Source organism: Cervus elaphus, chromosome 5 (genome assembly GCF_910594005.1).
Source record: "Cervus elaphus chromosome 5, mCerEla1.1, whole genome shotgun sequence".
Classification (NCBI taxonomy): domain Eukaryota; kingdom Metazoa; phylum Chordata; class Mammalia; order Artiodactyla; family Cervidae; genus Cervus; species Cervus elaphus.
Genome location: NC_057819.1, coordinates 68,601,654 through 68,621,560, shown reverse-complemented (window position 1 = coordinate 68,621,560; position 19,907 = coordinate 68,601,654). Strand labels below are relative to the sequence as shown.

Below are 19,907 nucleotides of genomic sequence, written 5' to 3'. Positions count from 1 at the left end.
TTCTTTCATTTCTTTTATTACTGTCTTATAATTTTCTTTCTTCAGCTCTTTCATCTCCTTGGTTAAATTTGTTCCTGAGTATTTTATTGTTTTTGTTGCTATTGTAGGTGAGATTGGTTTCTTTATATGTTTGTTGGGTAGTTTTTTGTTAGCAGATAGAAAGGTAACTGGTTTTCGTGTGTTGATTTGGTATCCTGCAACTTTAATGGATTATTTTATTCATCCCAATAGTTTTGTGTGTGTGTGTGTGTGTGTGTGTGTGTGTGTGTGTGTGTGTGCTCGGTAGTCTCTAGGGTTTTCTATAGATAAGGTTATATCATTACAGACAGAGGTAAATTTACTTCTTCCTTTCTAACATGTGTGTCTTTTATTTATTATTCTTGCCTCTTTTCTCTGGCTAGGACTTCTAACACTATATTGAATAGGAATAGTGAGAGTAGGCTTCCTTGTCTTGTTCTTGATCTTAGAGGAGGAGCTTTAAATCTTTCAACATTGAGTATAATGATAGTTATGGAATTGTTGTATATGGACTTTATTATGTTAAGGTATGTTCCTTTCCTACCCAACCTGTGGAGAGTTTTTATCATGAAAACATGCTGAATTTTTTCAGGTGATTTTCCTTCATATTTTGAGATGATCATTTAATTTTTATCTTTCATTCTATTAATGCAGTATATTATATTTGTTGATTTGTCTTTTTTGAACCATCCTTGCATCCTAGGGATAAACTTCACTCGATCATGGTGTATGATGTTTTTTATGTGCTGTTGAATTCAGTTTGCTAATTTTTTGTTGATAATTTTTGCATCTTTATTCATCATGATAATTAGCCTGTAATTTCTTTTTCTGTAGTACCCTTATCTGGCTTTGGAATCAGCATTATGCTGGACTTGTAAAAAAAAGTTTGAGAGTGTTCCCTTCTCTTCAGTTTTTTGGAAGATTTTGATGAGGATTTGTGCTAATTCTTCTTTAAATGTTTGGTAGAATTCACCAGTGAAACCTTCTGATTCTTGGCTTTTCTTTTTGGAAAGTTTTTGATTACTGATTCAATTTCCCTACTAGTAATTGATTTTTTTTTTTTTTTTTCTGTTTCTTCCTGGTTCAGTCTTGGTAAGTTGTATGTTTCTTTGAATGTATCCACTCCTTCTAGGTTGTCCGGTTTTGGGCTATAATTGTTCACAGTCTTTTATGATCCTTTGCATTTCTATGGTATTAGTTGAAATTTCTCCCCTTTCTTTTATTCTTGGTAAGTCTAACTAAAGCTTTGTCTATTTTATCTTTTCAGAAACCAGCCATGTGTACCCATGGCTGATTCATGTTGATGTGTGGCAAAAAATATCACAATATTATAAAGTAATTCTTCTCCAATTAAAATAAATTAATTAAAAAATAAATAAAACAATAAGAAAAAATAAAAAAAAACAGCCCTTAGATTTATCTTTTCTATTGTTTTCCCTGCCTCTATTTCATTTATTTCTGCTTTGATCCTTATTATTCTCATCTTTCTGCAGCTTTGTGCTTTATTTGTTCATTTTCTAGTTTTTTGAAGTGTAAGATTAAAGAGTATATTTTACACATTTCTTTTTTCTTTTAAATGTATGCATTTATCATAATGAGCTTCTTTCTTAGGATTGCTTTTGCTACATCTCATAAGTTTTGGTAGGTTGTGTTATTTTTTTCATTTGTTCAAGATATTTTGGTTTCCCTTTGACTTGTTCAAAAGCGTGTTGTTTACTTTTCTACATGTTTGTCAATTTTCTAGTTTTTGTCTTGTTATGATTTCTAGTTCTGTACCATTATAGTTGGAAAACATAATTAGCATGATTTCAGCCTACTCTAGTCTGCTGAGATTTGTTTTGTAACCTATGATATGATCTATCCTAGAGAATGTTCCATGTGTGCTTGAGAAGAATGTTTATTCTGCAGTTGTTGGATGGCTTGTTCTGTATGGCTGTTAGGTTCATTTAATATAAAGTATAGTTCAAGGCCAGTGTTTCCTTGCTGAGACTGTATGGATGATCTAGTTATCCATTATTGGAAGTAGGATATTGAAGTCCCCTACTGTTATAGTACTGTAGTCATTCCTCTCTTCAGGCCTATTAGTATATATTTAGATATATTTAATATATGCTTAATATATTTAGATACTCCAATGTTGAGTGTTTATGTATTTTTGATAGTGTATCATCCTTTGATGAATTGACCCCTTTATCAAAATATGATATTTGTCTCTTATTACAGGTTTTGACTTAAACTGTATTTTTTTTGAGAAAAGTACTGCTACCTCTTCTCTCTTTTGGCTTTCATAAGCACTGAATATCTTTTGTCATCCCTTCACTTTGAGCTTATGTGTGCTTTTAAACCCGAAATGAGTTTCTTGTAGGCATCACATAGTTGGGCCTTATTTTTTTAAATCTATTGAACTACTCTATGCCTTTTGATTAAAGAATTTAATCTGTTTACATTTAAAATAATTATTGGCAGGTAAGGCCTTGCCATATTGTTGTTTTCTGTTTTGAAATTACTGTTCGTTTCTTCCTCTCTTGCTCTCTTTCTTTGTGAATTGATGATTTTCTACCATGGTATGCTTTGATTCTTTTCTGTTTACTGTTTTTGAATAGGTTTTTGGTTTATGGTTACCATGTGACTTACATAAAACATCTTATAGTGTAATAGTCCATTTTAGGCCGTCAACAACTTAACTTTGATTGCAAGCAAAAACTTTACCCTACATTTTATGTTTTGATGTCACAATTTACATCTTTCCATTTTGTGTATCTATGAACAGATTATTGTAGCTATACTTATTTTTAATATTTTAAAAACTTTATAGTAGAGTTAAGTGAATAAAACACTTTCATATTACAGTACTAGAATATTCTGAATCTAACTATATACTTACCTTTATCAGTGTGTTGTATGTTTTTATATGTTTTCATATTACTAATTAGGTCTCTTTGGCACTAAGCTATGCCACCTTAGGGAAGGAGGTGATACAGGTGAAGTGAAACTGTTCCTCTTCCTCCCTTCAACATGTCCAATCTTGAATTTTTTCTCCAGTGGTGTGCTTTAACTTTTCCATTAGATTCCTGAACTTCTACAAACACACTCTATTCATGGGTAATTATTAAAATTTGTGTTTTTTGGGGGAGGGAAGACAGTAGAAAATTCCTGCCTCACCATTTTGATGATGTCACTCTCCTGTTGTCTTTGAAGTTGATTCCAGCACTGTAGGATGTGGCTGATCTTGCTTTAGCACTATACAACAGCAGTGCATTACACTAAATGACTGCTTAAGAACCTGAGAGAATCTGTGCTTGTGAAGTGGTAACTATCCCCCAAGAATGTTTTTCCTTCCCATATAGTAGGTGATTTCATTTGCAATTTCCCACAGTCTCCTCAAGATGCATGGATTGGTACAGTTTTTACCTGGCTGTTAGCAGAACAGTCGGTGTGGGTTCTAGTCGCCACATGCATATTTTAACTTTTCATTTGGTGTTTTGGCAGGAATGCAAGATTTCAATTACCTCAGCAGCAACTGCTTTGAGATCACTGTGGAGCTTAGCTGTGAAAAGTTTCCACCTGAAGAGACTTTGAAGAACTACTGGGAGGATAACAAAAACTCCCTCATTAGCTACATTCAGCAGGTAAACCCAGTCTCCAGCATAAAATGGGAGATCTAAGTGCACAATAGTAACCTGGTGCACAGTAGTCCCCTAAGAGGATCCCAGACTATATGAATCCACCTGACCCAGAGTAAGAATGATGCATTTGGAAAATGCATCAGTCATTATTCAAATAGTCTTTCATTTGTAATTGGTTTTTTAGTTCATGAATATTTGCTGCAAACTGATTACACTGGAGTTATAGAAAGGTAGGGTGACACCCTATTTTCTTTCATATTGCATTAATCAAGGGCAATCCTAGGATCCTGCTCTACCCTGATCACCTTGGGTTTGTCAGACATTCCAGGCAGGGACAAAACTAGAATGAAGTAAATGAGGCACCCAGGATGCAAAATTTAATGAGCCATTCACTCCCAGGGTTATGCAGGTGTAGGATCAGCACCTAGGAGTGAAAGTCTCCTTATGTCTCACTCATCTCAGCCCAGACTCAACTGGAGATGAGGTAATGGTAATGATGGGTAAGTTACAGTTACTGGGCATTAACTCTTTCCCAGGCATTATTCTAAATGCCTTACATGTAGTAATCTATTAATTTAATTCTCACAACCCCATGAGGAAAGTTATATCATCATCAACATCATCTTCTTTAATTCCACCACCATTATCATTCATGAATTAAAAATAAGAAATCAGAGGCACAGAGAAGTTAAACAACTTGCCTGAAGTTATTCTGCCAGAATCCAGGCTCTCTTGTTCCAGAATCACCATGCTGTGTTGCCTCTCATGACATAAATTTAGATCTTTAGCAGAGAGTCACTGTACAGAATTTTGGAGAACCTCACCATGTGTCAGAGTAAAATACCTGTTCAGACTTGATCCAGGCCAGTTCCCAGTTAGCCCCACCCCTCTGTACTAGGTAGAGACTGACACCAGGGACAGTACTGTTGGGAAAGACCTAAGGACTCTGTTCTTGGTTTGCAGTGCCTGGACAGTTTCACTTTCCATCCTGTACGTGGCCATTTACGTCCGAAGTCAGGGAGAGTGATATTAGTTTCATATACTGGCAGGTAGTATAGACTGATTTTTAAACGAATTTGTTATAAACAAATGCTATTATATAGATAAGTAGCTATTTGCACATACATGTACATATAAACAGGCTTCCCAGGTGGCATCAGTGGTAAAGAACCTGCTTGCCAATAGAGGAGACATAAGAGATGCGAGTTTGATCCCTGGGTCAGGAAGATCCTCTGGAGAAGGGAATGGAAACCCCTGGGAAAGTCCAAGGACAGAGGAGCCTGGTGGGCTACAGTCCATAGGGTTGTAAAGAATAGGACACCACTGAAGTGACTTAGCTCACACCCACAAGTACATAGAAACATATACACGTGAACCCAATGCATTAAAAATGTGAAATCAGCTTAAGAATTCTTTTACACTTGTCAAGTATCCATGCTGCTGCTGCTAAGTCGCTTCAGTCATGTCCGACTCTGTGCGACCCCATAGATGGCAGCCCACCAGGCTCCCCCGCCCCTGGGATTCTCCAGGCAAGAATACTGGAGTGGGCTGTCATTTCCTTCTCCAATGCATGAAAGTGAAAAGTCAAAGAGAACTCGCTCAGTCGTGCCTGACTTTTAGCGACCCCATGGACTGCAGCCTACCAGGCTTCTCTGTCCATGGGATTTTCCAGGCAAGAGAACTGGAGTGGGTTGCCATTGCCTTCTCCACAAGTATCCATATACCTTACTAAACGGTATTATCATGGAATAGATACAGTGATGACAGTGATTAAAAAACATCCATTATACAGGATTTTTATCAGTCAGTGGAATTAACATAAAAGTACATGTTAACACAAAAAGATATTTTCCAACAACAAAGCTAATTAGCTATGTTGATTCTGAAAAAACCTTAGTGGGTACCCTTGTAGAATGTCATTTGAGGAGAGCTATATTTGGATGGATATTTGAAGAGCAAAATTGAAAAGTAAAGTTGTAGGCTGAGTAAGTAAGATGGGGTTATTTGGTGTGTTCTTTCCTTAGATATCAAAGAATGCATCCTTAATTCAATGCTTTTCATTTTATTTATTTATTTTTACAGCAAAAATTTATTAAGCTACTTTTGTGTCCTAGGCACCCTGTAAGGCTCTGGGGAGAGTGCATTTAGTCTTAAGTTCAGATATCAATACCTAACTACAAGAGAGGATGATAAATGCTAAAATAAAGAGCAATAGCAGTACACAGAAGGGTCCTTAACCCAGTGCTGCCAGTTCAGAAAAGGCTTCTAGGAGCTATGCTCTAGGATTCCCCACAGTTGATGTCAGTAAAATTTTTACCCCATCAACAATGAAAAGAAAAAGTTCAGCTGCTATTTAAGTTCTTAGTTCTAATTTATTTATTTTTGACTGTGCTGAAACTTCATTGCTGCACATGAACTTATTCTAGTTGCAGTGAGTGGGGGCTACTCACTAGTTGTGGTGTGCAGACTTCTTATTGTGGTGTCTTCTCTGGTCTCAGAGCATGGGTTCTAGAGTGTGCAAGCTCAGTAGTTGTGGCTCACAGGCTCTAGAGCACAGGCTTAGTAGTTGTGGTGCCCAGGCTCAGTCGTTGGGTGCATGGTTATGGCATGTGGAATCTTCCTGGACCAGGGATTGAATCCATGTTCCCTGCATTGGCAGATGGATTCTTAACCATTAGACTACCAAGGAAGTCCTATCTTAGTTCTTGAGAAAAAATGCACTATAAAACAAAACCCAAATGTGTGCCATCAGAAAGAGTAGAATGACTGTCATATTTATGGTGGCAGGTGCATTAATTAATCTAAAAGCTGTATCAGTTTATGTAAGAATCAGCAGAAAAGAAGAGGGATCAGATGTTTTATACAGTCCTGTTTTATGCCACCTGAAATGAAAATTTGATCTGTCTACAGATCACTGTGACCCATCCTGGTGTAACATCACTATTATTGTACAGAATGTATGGAAGCAGTAAGATTGGTATTTGCAGTGAACCCACACCAGCTTGCCTCAAAGGACACTCCAGATTAGGGAATCAAAGGCTGGTGGAATATCAGTGAAGGCTGCCAGAACTTTTGTGTTGAAATTGTTTCTTGACAGTAGAACATTATGCTGGTGATTAATAATTGAACACCTGCGCCTAAAATCTAATCATTGACTAGTTTTATAACAGATGAAAATATGAGATTCAGTTCATTTCAGTTCAGTCACTCAGTCGTGTCCGACTCTGTGACTCCTTGGACCACAGCACGCCAGGCCTCCCTGTCCATCACCAACTCCTGAGGTCTACCCAAACTCATGTCCATTTAGTCGGTGATGCCATCCAACTATCTCATCCTCTGTCATCCCCTTCTCCTGCCATCAATCTTACCCAGCATCAGGGTCTTTTCAAATGAGTCAGCTCTTCGCAGGAGGTGGCCAAAGTATTGGAGTTTCAGCTTCAGCATCAGTCCTTCCAATGAATATTCAGGACTGATTTTCTTTAAGATGCACCGGTTGGATCTCCTTGCAGTCCAAGAGACTCTCAAGAGTCTTCTCCAACACCATAGTTCAAAAGTATCAATTCTTCAGCACTCAGCTTTCTTTGTAGTCCAACTATCACATCCATACATGACTACTGGAAAAACCATAGCCTTGACTAGACAGACATTTGTTGGCAAAGTAATATCTCTGCTTTTTATTTTTTTTAATTTATTTTTTTAAATTATTTTTTTTATCTCTGCTTTTTAATATGCTGTCTAGGTTGGTCATAACTTTCTTCCAAGGAGGAAGCGTTTTTTTTTTTATTTTTTTTTATTCCAACCCCTTATTACAGAAGATTTCAAACATATAGCAAAAATGGAAATTAATGTATAATGAACATTCCTCTCTCCATTGGATTTGTAATTAATATCTAACTGTATATCCCTGGTCACATACTTATCTAACTCCTCTCTCTTTCTTATCTCTCTCTTCATCAATCCATCTTATTTCTTTTTTTTTTTTTTTTCCATTTATTTTCATTAGTTGGAGGCTAATTACTTTAAAATATTGTAGTGGTTTTTGCCATACATTGACATGAATCAGCCATGGATTTGCATGTGTTCCCCATCCTGAACGCACCTACCACCTCCCTCCCCATCCCATTCCTCTGGGTCATCCCAGTGTACCAGCCCTGAGGACCTGTCCCATGCATCCAACCTGGACTGACGATCTGTTTCACACTTGATAATATATATGTTTCAATGTTATTCTCACCTTCTCCCATAGAGTCCAAAAGTCTGTTCTATACATCTGTGTCTCTTTTTCTGTTTTGCATATAGAGTTATAGTTACCATCTTTCTAAATTCCATATATATGCATTAATATACTGTATTGGTCTTTATCTTTCTGACTTACTTCACTCTGTATAATGGGCTCCAGTTTCATCTGTCTCATTAGAACTGATTCAAATGAATTCTTTTTAATGGCTGAGTAATATTCCATTGTGTATATGTACCACAGCTTTCTTATCCATTTGTCTGCTGATGGGCATCTAGGTTGCTTCCATGTCCTGGCAATTATAAACAGTGCTGCGATGAACATTGGGGTGCACTTGTCTCTTTCAGATCTAGTTTCCTCAGTGTGTATGCCCAGGAGTGGAATTGCTGGGTCATATGGCAGTTCTATTTCCAGTTTTTTAAGGAATCTCCACACTGTTCTCCATAGTGGTTATACTAGTTTGCATTCCCACCAGCAGTGTAAGAGGGTTCCCTTTTCTCCACACCCTCTCCAGCATTTATTGCTTGTAGACTTTTGGATAGCAGCCATTCTGACTGACGTGTAATGGTACCTCATTGTGGTTTTAATTTGCATTTCTCTGATAATGAGTGATGTTAAGCATCTTTTCATGTGTTTGTTAGCCATCTGTATGTCTTCTTTGGAGAAATGTCTGTTTAGTTCTTTGGCCCACTTTTTGATTGGGTCATTTATTTTTCTGGTATTGAGCTGCAGGAGTTGCTTGTATATTTTGGAGATTAATTCTCTGTCAATTGCTTTGTTTGCTATTATTTTCTCCCATTCTGAAGGCTGTCTTTTCACCTTGCTTATAGTTTCCTTTGTTGTGCAAAAGCTTTTAAGTTTAATTAGGTCCAACTTTTTGTTTTTATTTCCATTACTCTGGGAGGTGAGTCATAGAGGATCTTGCTGTGATTTAAGTCAGAGTGTTCTGTCTATGCTTTCCTCTAGAAGTTTTATAGGTCCTGGTCTTACATTTAAATCTTTAATCCATTTTGAGTTTATTTTTGTGTATGGTGTTAGAGAGTGTTCTAGGTTCATTCTTTTACAAGTGGTTGACCAGTTTTCCCAGCACCACTTGTTAAAGAGGTTGTCTTTTTTCCATTGTATAGTCTTGCCTCCTTTGTCAGAGATAAGGTGTCCATAGGTATGTGGATTTACCTCTGGGCTTTCTATTTTGTTCCATTGATCTACATTTCTGTCTCTGTGCCAGTACCACACTGTCTTGATGACTGTGGCTTTGTAGTAGAGCCTGAAGTCAGGCAGGTTGATTCCTCCAGTTCCATTCTTCTTTCTCAAGATTACTTTGGCTATTCGAGGTTTTTTGTATTTCCATACAAATTGTGAGATTATTTGTTCTAGTTCTGTGAAAAACACCGTTAGTAGCTTGATAGGGATTGCATTGAATCTATAGATTGCTTTGGGTACCATAGTCATTTTCAAAATATTGATTCTTCCAATCCATGAACACGGTATATTTCTCTATCTATTTGTGTCCTCTTTGATTTCTTTCATTAGTGTTTTATAGTTTTCTACATATAGGTCTTTTGTTTCTTTAGGTAGATATACTCCTAAGTATTTTATTCTTTTTGTTGCAATGATGAATGGTATTGTTTCCTTAATTTCTCTTTCTGTTTTCTCATTGTTAGTGTATAGGAATGCAAAGGATTTCTGTGTGTTAATTTTATATCCTATGACATTACTGTATTCATTGATTAGCTGTAGTAATTTTTTGGTAGAGTCTTTAGGGTTTCCTATGTAGAGGATCATGTTGTCTGCAAACAATGAGAGTTTTACTTCTCTTCCTATCTGGATTCGTTTTATTTCTTTTTCTGCTCTGATTGCTGTGGCCAACACTTCCAAAACTATGTTGAATAGTAGTGGTGAGAGTGGGCACCCTTGTCTTGTTCCTGACTTTAAGGGAAATGCTTTCAATTTTTCACCATTGAGGATAATGTTTGCTGTGGGTTTGTCGTATATAGCGTTTATTATGTTGAGGTATGTTCCTTCTATGCCTGCTTTCTGGAGAGTTTTTATCATAAATGGATGTTGAATTTTTTCAAAGGCTTTTTCTGCATCTATTGAGATAATCATACGGTTGTTATCTTTAAATTTGTTAATGTGGCATATGACATTGATTGTTTTGCAGATATTAAAGAATCCTTGCATTCCTGGGATAAAGCCCACTTGGTCATGATGTATGATCTTTTTAATGTTGTTGGATTCTGTTTGCTACAAGTTTGTCAAGGATTTTTGCATCTATGTTCATCAGTGATATTGGCCTATAGTTTTCTTTTTTTGTGTGGCATCCTTGTGTGGTTTTGGTATTAGGGTGATGGTGGCCTCATAGAATGAGTTTGGAAGTTTGCCTTCTTCTGCAATTTTCTGGAAGAGTTTGAGTAAGGTAGGTGTTAGGTCTTCTCTAAATTTTTGGTAGAATTAAGCTGTGAAGCCGTCTGGTCCTGGGCTTTTGTTTGCTGGAAGATTTCTGATTACAGTTTCAATTTCTGTGCTTGTGATGGGTCTTTTAAGATCTTCTATTTCTTCCTGGTTCAGTTTTGGAAAGTTGTACTTTTCTAAGAATTTGTCCATTTCTTCCAAGTTGTCCATTTTATTTGCATAGAGCTGCTGGTAGTAGTCTCTTATGATCCTTTGTATTTCAGAGTTGTCTGTTGTGATCTCTCCATTTTCATCTAATTTTGTTGATTTGGTTCTTCTCCCTTTGTTTCTTAATGAGTCTGGCTAACGGTTTGTCGATTTTATTTATGTTTTCAAAAAACCCAGCTTTTGGCTTTGTTGATTTTTGCTATGGTCTCTTCTGTTTCTTTTGCATTTATTCCTGCCCTAATTTTTAAGATTTCTTTCCTTCTACTAACCCTAGAGTTCTTCATTTCTTCCTTCTCTAGTTTCTTTAGTTGTAGAGTTAGGTTATTTATTTGACTTTTTTCTTGTTTCTTGAGGTAAGCCTGTATTGCTATGAACCTTCCCCTTAGCACTGCTTTTACAGTGTCCCATAGGTTTTGGGTTGTTTTCTTTTCATTTTCATTCTTTTCTATGCATATTTTGATTTCTTTTTAGATTTCTTCTGTGATTTGTTTGTTATTCAGAAGCATGTTATTTAGTCTCCATATGTTGGAATATTTAACTTTTTTTTTTTTCTGTAATTGAGATCTAATCTTACTGTGTTTGGTCAGAAAATATGACTGGAATGATTTCAGTTTTTTTCAATTTACCAAGGCTAGATTTATGGCCCAGGATGTATTTAGTCTGGAGAAGGTTCCGTGTGCACTTGAGAAAAAGGTGAAATTGATTGTTTTGGGGTGAAATGTCCTATAGATATCAATTAGGTCTAGCTGGTCCATTGTGTCATTTAAAGTTTGTGTTTCCTTGTTAATTTTCTGTTTAATTGATCCATGCATATGTGTGAGTGGGGTATTAAAGTCTCCCACTATTATTGTGTTATTGTTAATTTCCCCTTTCACACTTGTTAGCATTTGCCTTACATATTGCGGTTCTCCTATGTTGGGTGCATATATATTTATAATTGTTATATCTTCTTCTTGGATTGTTCCTTTGATCATTATGTAGTGTCCTTCTTTGTCTCTTTTCACAGCCTTCATTTTAAAGTCTATTTTATCTGATATGAGTATTGCGACTCCTGCTTTCTTTTGGTCTCTATTTGCATGAAACATTTTTTTCCATCCCTTCACTCTCAGTCTGTCTGTGTCCCTTGTTTTGAGGTGGGTCACCTGTAGACAGCATATATAGGGGTCTTGCTTTTGTATCCAGTTAACCAGTCTTTGTCTTTTGGTTGGGACATTCAACCCATTTACATTTAAGGTAATTATTGATAGGTATGGTCCCATTGCCATTTACTTTGTTGTTTTGGGTTCACGTTTATACAACCTTTCTGTGTTTCCTGTCTAGAGAAGATCCTTTAGCATTTGTTGAAGAGCTGGTTTGGTGGTGCTGAATTCTCTCAGCTTTTGCTTGTCTGTAAAGCTTTTGAATTCTCCTTCATATCTGAATGAGATCCTTGCTGGGTACAGTAATCTGGGTTGTAGGTTATTCTCTTTCATTACTTTAAGTATGTCCTGCCATTCCCTTCTGGCCTAAAGAGTTTCTATTGATATATCAGCTGTTATCCTTATGGGAATCCCCTTGTGTGTTATTTGTTGTTTCTCCCTTGCTGCTTTTAATATGTGTTCTTTGTATTTGATCTTTGTTAATTTGATTAATATGTGTCTTGGGGTGTTTCGCCTTGGGTTTATCCTGTTTGGGACTCTCTGGGTTTCTTGGACTTGGGTGACTATTTCCTTCCCCATTTGGGGGAAGTTTTCAGCTATTATCTCCTCGAGTATCTTCTCATGGCCTTTCTTTTTGTCTTCTTCTTCTGGGACTCCTATGATTTGAATGTTGGGGCGTTTCACATTTCCCAGAGGTCCCTGAGGTTTTCCTCATTTCTTTTGATTCTTTTTTTCTTTTTTCCTCTCTGCTTCATGTATTTCCACCATTTTATCTTCTACCTCACTTATCCTATCTTCTGCCTCCGTTATTCTACTTTTGGTTCCCTCCAGAGTGTTTTTAATCTCATTTATTGCATTATTCATTTTTAATTGACTCTTTTTTATTTCTTCTAGGTCCTTGTTAAACATTTCTTGCATCTTCTCAATCCTTTTCTCCAGAATATTTATCTGTAACTCTACTTTGTTTTCAAGATTTTGGATCATTTTTATTATCATTATTCTAAATTATTTTCCAGGTAGATTCCCTATCTCCTTTTCTTTTGTTTGGCTTGGTGGGCATTTCTCATGTTCCTTTACCTGCTGGATATTTCTCTGCCTTTTCATCTTATTTAGATTGCTGTGTTTGCGGTGGCCTTTCTGTATTCTGGTAGTCTGTGGTTCCTTTTTATTGTGGAGGTTTCGCCCAGTGGGTGGGGTTGGACGATTGGCTTAACAAGCTTCCTGGTTAGGGAAGCTTGTGTCAGTGTTCTGGTGGGTGGAGCTGGATTTCTTCTCTCTGGAGTGCAATGGAGTGTCCAGTAGTGAGTTTTGAGATGGGTCTATGGGTTTGGTGTGACTTTGGGCAGCCTGTATATTCATGCTCAGAGCTATGTTCCTACGTTGCTGGAGAATTTGCATGCTATGTCTTGCTCTGGAACGTATTGGCTCTTGGTTGGTGGTTGGTTTCAGTGTATGTATGGAGGCTTTTGGATGATCTCTTTTTAATTAACGTTCCCTGTATTCAGGAGTTCTCTGGTGTTCTCAGGTTTTGGGCTTAAGCCTCTTGCCTCTGGGTTTCAGTCTTATTCTTCCAGTAGCCTCAAGACTTCTCCATCCATACAGCTGATAATAAAACTTCTAGGTTAGTGGTGAAAAGATTCTCTACAGTGAGGGACACCCAAAGAGGTTCACAGAGTTACATGAAGAAGAGGAGAGGGAGGAAGGGGATAGAGGTGAGCAGAAGGAGAAAATGGGGGACTCAAGAGGAGAGAGACAGATCTATGCAGTTGTCTGTTCCCTAAGTGTTCTCTGCAGCCCAGAACACCCACAGAGATTCATAGAATTGATTGAGAAGAGAAGGGGGAAGGAGGAAATAGAGGTGACCTGGGGGAGAAAAAGGAGAGTCAAAAGGGGGAGAGAGTAATCAAGCCAGTAATCATACTCCTGAGTATAAATGGGTACTGAAGATTGGATTCTTAAATGTCCAAAATTAATATCAAATACTGAAAAACAAATATTAGAAATATAGAGTAGAGGTTAGACTGTTAAAAATACAATATTAAAAAAAAACAAAAAATTTAAGAAATATATATGAGGTTCACCTTAAAAATAGGGTCTTTTTTTTTTTTTTTGCAAGGTTACAGTGGGTTATAAAAATGAAAATAAAGGAGTAATAGAGGACTTTAAAAAAAAGAAAAAAAATTTAATTAAATAATAGTAAAAATATATCTAGGAATTTCTCTGGAGCTGTTGCGGGCAGTGTGGGTTCAGTTCAGTTTCAGATAGGTCCTTTTTCCAGCTTATACTTCTCGATATCTATAGGCCCCTTCCCGTGTAGTCGGTGTTAACTACAGGGATTTTAATCTGTTGCACCGGTCCCTTCTGAAGCGGTTCCCTTTGTTTATTTGGCTTCTGTTTGCAGGTCTCTTCAGTGTCTAATTTCCGCCCTGACACAAGTGGGCGGAGGTGGTCTCTTGTTTAGGTTTGCTTGTTCAGTGGTGCTGTGGGGAGGGAGGGGCACTGCAGACAAATGTCACTGGCGTGTGTGGGAAGCACGCGCAGTGTTCCAGCCACACTGGGTTTGCCCCTGCTCATAGCGCACGTGCTTTCCTGGTCTACACTGCTCAGGCTCCAGGCTGCTCTACAGGGAGTGGGCCCTGAGTTGTGTGCACTTCCCAGGCCTAAGCTGCTCAGGTTCAGGTTCTCGGGTACTCCACAAAGGCACAGACTCAGTTGGGTCTGCGTTTTGTGCCTTCCCTGTCCGAGCAGCTCAGGGAACCAGCAGCTTGATGAGCGCACTCTCTTCAGGTGCAGTGCAACTTCTCCCCTCCCCGTCCCAGACTCGATTTCCAGGCATGCCCATGCGGTGCGCCTTGTGTCTCTTCTGGGGAGCTGATCTCTGGCTGCAACCCTCCCGGCGGATGTCAACCATCCAGAATCTCAGGAAGTCTTTGGTTAGAAACTGGAAGCCTGTTTGCAGTTTGGTAGGGGATGCCGTCTCTGGGGCCGAGTTTGCCCCTTTCTGGCCTGGCAGCCGCCTCCCGGCTGCCTCCTGCCTCCAGTGGGGGATGGGCTGGTCCGCAGCTGGCTAGCTCTTCTCTGTCCTTTGTTCTGCGAACGGCCGGCTGTGCCTTAGGTTGGGGCTTTTCACAGGTTAATTCTCTCTCTCTCTCTCTCTTGCTATCCCACAGTTTAAGTTGCTATCTCACGTTAGGTCCCTCAGATTGCCCTCAGGGCATTCAGGCCTGGTCCTTACCCTAAGCAATGCCTCCCGCTCCTCTCCGTTCAGCCACCCCTTGCTGGTGGCGGATGTGGGTGTCTGGGGTACTTTTCTGCTGGGAGTTGCTTTTAGGCTTGTAATCTGTGTGTTTTATTTATTTTTCCTCCTGGTTAGGTTGCCCTCCGAGATTCGAAAACTTCCCCCAGGCACGCCAGTGAGAGGGTTTCCTGGTGTTTGGAAACTTCCTCTTTTAAGACTCCCTTCCCTGGACGGATCTCCATCCCTAATTCTTTTGTCTCTCTTTTTATCTTTTATATATTTTTTTAAAAAATATATTCTAAAATTATAGAATTTTGAGGATTACTTTACTAGCATGTGAGATGAGTGCAATTGTGTGGTAGTTTGAGCATTCTTTGGGATTGGACTGAAAACTGGCCTTTTCCAGTCCTGTGGCCACTGCTGAGTTTTCCAAAAATGCTAGCATATTGAGTGTAGCACTTTAACAGCATTATCTTTTAGGCTTTGAAATAGCTCAACTGGAATTCCATCACCTCCACTAGCTTTGTTCGTAGTGATGCTTCCTAAGGCCAACTTGACTTCGCATTCCAGGATATCTGGCTCTAGGTGAGTGATCACACCATTGTGATTATCTGGTCATGAAGATCTTTTTTGTACAGTTCTGTGTTATCTTGCACTCATCTCACACGTTAGTAAGGTAATGCTAAAAATTCTCCAAGCTAGGCTTCAGCAATACATGAACCGAGAACTTCCAGATGTTCAAGCTGGTTTTCGAAAAGGCAGAGGAACCAGAGATCAAATAGCCAATATCCACTGGATCATTGAAAAAGCAAGAGAGTTTCAGAAAAATGTCTATTTCTGCTTTATTGACTATGCCAAAGCCTTCGACTGTGTGGATCACAATAAACTGTGGAAAATTCTGAAGGAGATGGGAATACCAGACCACTTGACCTGCCTCTTGAGAAACGTGTATGCAGGTCAGGAAGCAACAGTTAGAACTGGGCATGGAACAACAGACTGGTTCCAAATAGGAAAAGGAGTATGTCAAGGCTGTATATTGTCACCCTGCTTATTTAACTTATATGCAGAGTATATAATGAGAAATGCTCGGCTGGAAGAAACATAAGCTGGAATCAAGATTGCTGGGAGAAATATCAATAACCTCAGATATGCAGATGACACCACCCTTAGGGCAGAAAGTGAAGAGAAACTAAAAAGCCACTTGATAAAAGTGAAAGAGAAGAGTGAAAACGTTGGCTGAAAGCTTAACATTCAGAAAACAAAATCATGGCATCTGGTCCCATCACCTCATGGGAAATAGATGGGGAGACAGTGGAAACAGTGTCAGACTTTATTTTTTGGGGGCTCCAAATCACTGCAGATGGTGACTGCAGGCATGAAATTAAAAGACGCTTACTCCATGGAAGGAAATGATGACCAGCTTAGATAGCATATTAAAAAGCAGAGACATCACTTTGCCAACAAAGGTCCATCTGGTCAAGGCTATGGTTTTTTCAGTGGTCATGTGTGGATGTCAGAGTTGGACTGTGAAGAAAGGTGAGCACCAAAAAATTGATGCTTTTGAACTGTGGTGTTGGAGAAGACTGTTGAGAGTCCCTTGGACTGCAAGGAGGTCCAACCAGTCCATCCTGAAGGAGATAAGTCCTGGGTGTTCATTGGAAGCACTGATGCTGAAGCTGAAACTCCAATACTTTGGCCACCTCATGTAAAGAGTTGACTCATTGGAAAAGACCCTGATTCTGGGAGGGATTGGGGGCAGGAGGAGAAGGGGATGACAGAGTATGAGATGGCTGGATGGCATCACCGACTCGATGGGCATAAGTTTGAGTAAACTCCGGGAGTTTGTGATGGACAGGGAGGCCTGGCGTGCTGCGATTCATCAGGTCGCGAAGAGTCAGACACGACTGAGTGACTGAACTGACTGAACTGACTGTGTATTCTTGCCACCTCTTCTTAATATCTTTTTTTTTTTTTTTTTAGGTCCATACCATTTCTGTCCTTTATTGAGCCCATCTTTGCCTGAAATATTCCCTTGGTATCTCTAATTTTCTTGAAGAAATCTCTAGTCTTTCCCATTCTATTGTTTTCCTCTATTTCTTTGCCCTGATCATTGAGGAAGGCTTTCTTATCTCTCCTTGCTATTCTTTGGAACTCTGCATTCAAATGGAAATATCTTTCCTTTTCTCCTTTGCTTTTCACTTCTCCTTGTTTCACAGCTATTTTTGAGGCCTCCTCAGACAGCCATTTTGCTTTTTTGCATTTCTTTTTCTTGGGGATGGTCTTGATCCTTGTCTCCTGTACAATGTCATGAATCTCCATTCATAGTTCATCAGGCACTCTGTCTATCACATCTAGTCCCTCAAATCTATTTCTCACTTCTACTGTATTATTGTGAGGGATTTGATTTAGGTCATAACTGAATGATCTAGTGGTTTCCCTACTTTCTCCTATTTAAGTCTGAATATGGCATAAGGAGTTCATGATCTGAGCCACAGTCAGCTCCTGGTCTTATTTTTGCTGACTGTATAGATCTTCTCCTTCTTTTGCTGCAAAGAATATAATCAATCTGATTTTGGTATTGGCCATCTGGTGATGTCCATGTGTAGAGTCTTTTTTTGGAAGAGGGTGTTTGCTATGACCAGTGCATTTCTTGGCAAAATTCGATTGGTGATTAGGAGATCTAATTCAATAATTGGTTGAGAAGAAATCTCTTGCAGAGCCTTAAGAGGATGTTTTTAGGACCTGGAGTTGTAAAGTTAATCAGCGTAAATAGTTTCTAAGAACAGCTCCTATAGAATAGCCATGGAACTGTCTAGTTCTCAAAATTTCCAAAGAATTTTTCAAAGAATCGTTCACGATCACTTGCCTCTGACTCATCTAGATTATTGTTAAAAATGAGTTTTCATTCTCAACACTGAATCACACTCCTTGAAGGGCAGGACCCCAGAGTCTCAATTTCAGCAATCCCTCTGGGGGCCACTTAAGTATTTGAAGATTTAAGGGTTATTGGCATTAAGCAATTCTAGCAACAATGAAGAATTTGATTTTTTAATTTTTTTTTTTTTTTTTGGCCTTGCTTGATTTAAATGTCTGGAATCTGGGCAGGGAGAATTATAGGAAGAACAGGTGTAGTAAAATAACTTCCCCAGATATGAGTGAAATTTATTAATAAACTTCTGGGATTTCTTTTGCAAACACCATAAAGTGACTGTGTTTTCCAGTCTGCATTCCTGTGGAGTCCTGTTATCCCATAACATTTCCATTGAGATTTATTCCTATAGTGGAAAATTTGAAACAGAAAAATAATGCTCCATAATTGGCATATGAGACATTTATTTATTTAACCGTCAAGTTGGTTTATCTCTCACCCTTGGTTCTTGTCTCATAGTAACAAAGATTTAGAATGATAGACTAAAGGGCTTGAAACAACAGACAAGTTACAGCTCAGTTATAGCTCAAGCAGGCAGAACTTTTATTAAAGAAACGTGGAAGTAGGCCAACCCCAAAGGAGTCATAACAATCCCTCTTGGCTTCTCCTTTTATACTTCCTGCCTCTTCCTCTTGGTTCTGTCCTGTGCAAAATAGGGCCTCTACTCACCACCTATCAGGAAAGGGCACACACTCAAGGCCAGTTGGCAGTTGCAAGATACACAGCAACAGTCTCTGTTGTGCATGTCTTTCACGTAATTCAGTTTGTACAATCAGATATATGTGTATATGAACACATACGTATTTATGACTATGTAAGAATCCATAAAGCCATACATATTATGAGTATTTATGAGCCCTTAATGGGCCCCTAGCTGCCTAAGGTTACTTGGAGAAGCCCCTGTGGTTAGTTTGTATTCACTGCATGCCTAGGGTGCATGTGCAGGAGTTGGAAAAGTCTCTGTGGTTATTTTTGTAGCACGTCTGTGAGCTCTCCTGGGTGTGTCTAGGATGGAGTCTAGAGATCAGCTTGCATCCTTTTTGGCTAGGCCACTGCTTGTTGCTCATGCCTAATTTCCTACCTAACATAACTATTTGTTAATCACATACTGTAATTTAAGTCTTGGATTGCAGAGGCAGAAAAAAGTACAGTTATGAATATCAATGGATATATTTATACCCAATGTAGGTGAATTATATGTTTTTGAAGTGATTGGTTTATTTTTTCAATGGTGAGGAAATTTCAAACTTACATATCAGGATTATAGTGCCCGGAGATGAATAAATTGATCTCCACAATTTTTCTAATACTTTTACCATGTGAATTTCATTCAGAAAGCTAACTTCTCTTGTTTCCAGTAGCTAAATTTCAGTCTTATTCAATTTTGGTGGCTAGTCCACAGGTGAGTCTTTGGGAAAAGGTTAAAAATGCCTTTTGTTCTAAAAACATGTTTACTCTCTTCTTACTTTCCTGGTTGCCATTAAAATTATTATTATTACTGCAAACATATCACTTTTTACAAAAATGTTTATTTATTTGGCTGCATTGGATCTTAGTTTCAGCACATAGGATCTTCAATCTTCAGCATGCAGGATTTTTTAGTTGTGGCATGTGGGATCTAGTTCTCTGACCAAGGATCAAACCCAGCTCCCCTGCATTGAGAGCGCACAGTCTTAGCCACTGAACCACCCGGAAAGTCCCTGTATCACTTTTTTGCCATGAGTAAATTGCCTTTAGAGATAAGAATTATGTGTTACTTTTAAAGAGTTTTGCTTTTTTTTTTTAAATAACAAATTCAAAAAAATTTTTACTAATATACAAAGGGTATCTCTTTGATAAAACATTGTACCACTGTCATATTTACTCTCTAGTGACAAAGGGACACATGAGATTTATCCTACTTTCTGTAGGAAAATATGTGAATATCATCAGTAGCAAAATAAAATTCATTTTCTGGGGTCATATGAGTGGGGAGCAACTGGAGCTGGGTGGATGGTGTTTTGCTAAATTATCAAGATTGATAGATTATCATTTGACATTTCAGAAGCAGTACTTTCTCAGACCCTCCTTTACTTCAAATACATGTTGACATAGTTGA

General features: G+C 38.4%; 1 protein-coding gene across 1 annotated transcript in view; it reads left to right on the top strand.

Annotated features, from left to right (window-relative positions):
- Positions 1-19,907, top strand: part of CPE (carboxypeptidase E) — a 146,580-nt gene that overhangs the window by 110,749 nt on the left and 15,924 nt on the right. The window contains exon 6 of the mRNA XM_043902686.1: positions 3,508-3,647. Within this exon, the coding sequence (XP_043758621.1) occupies positions 3,508-3,647 (140 nt within the window). The remainder of the gene's footprint in view (positions 1-3,507; positions 3,648-19,907) is intronic.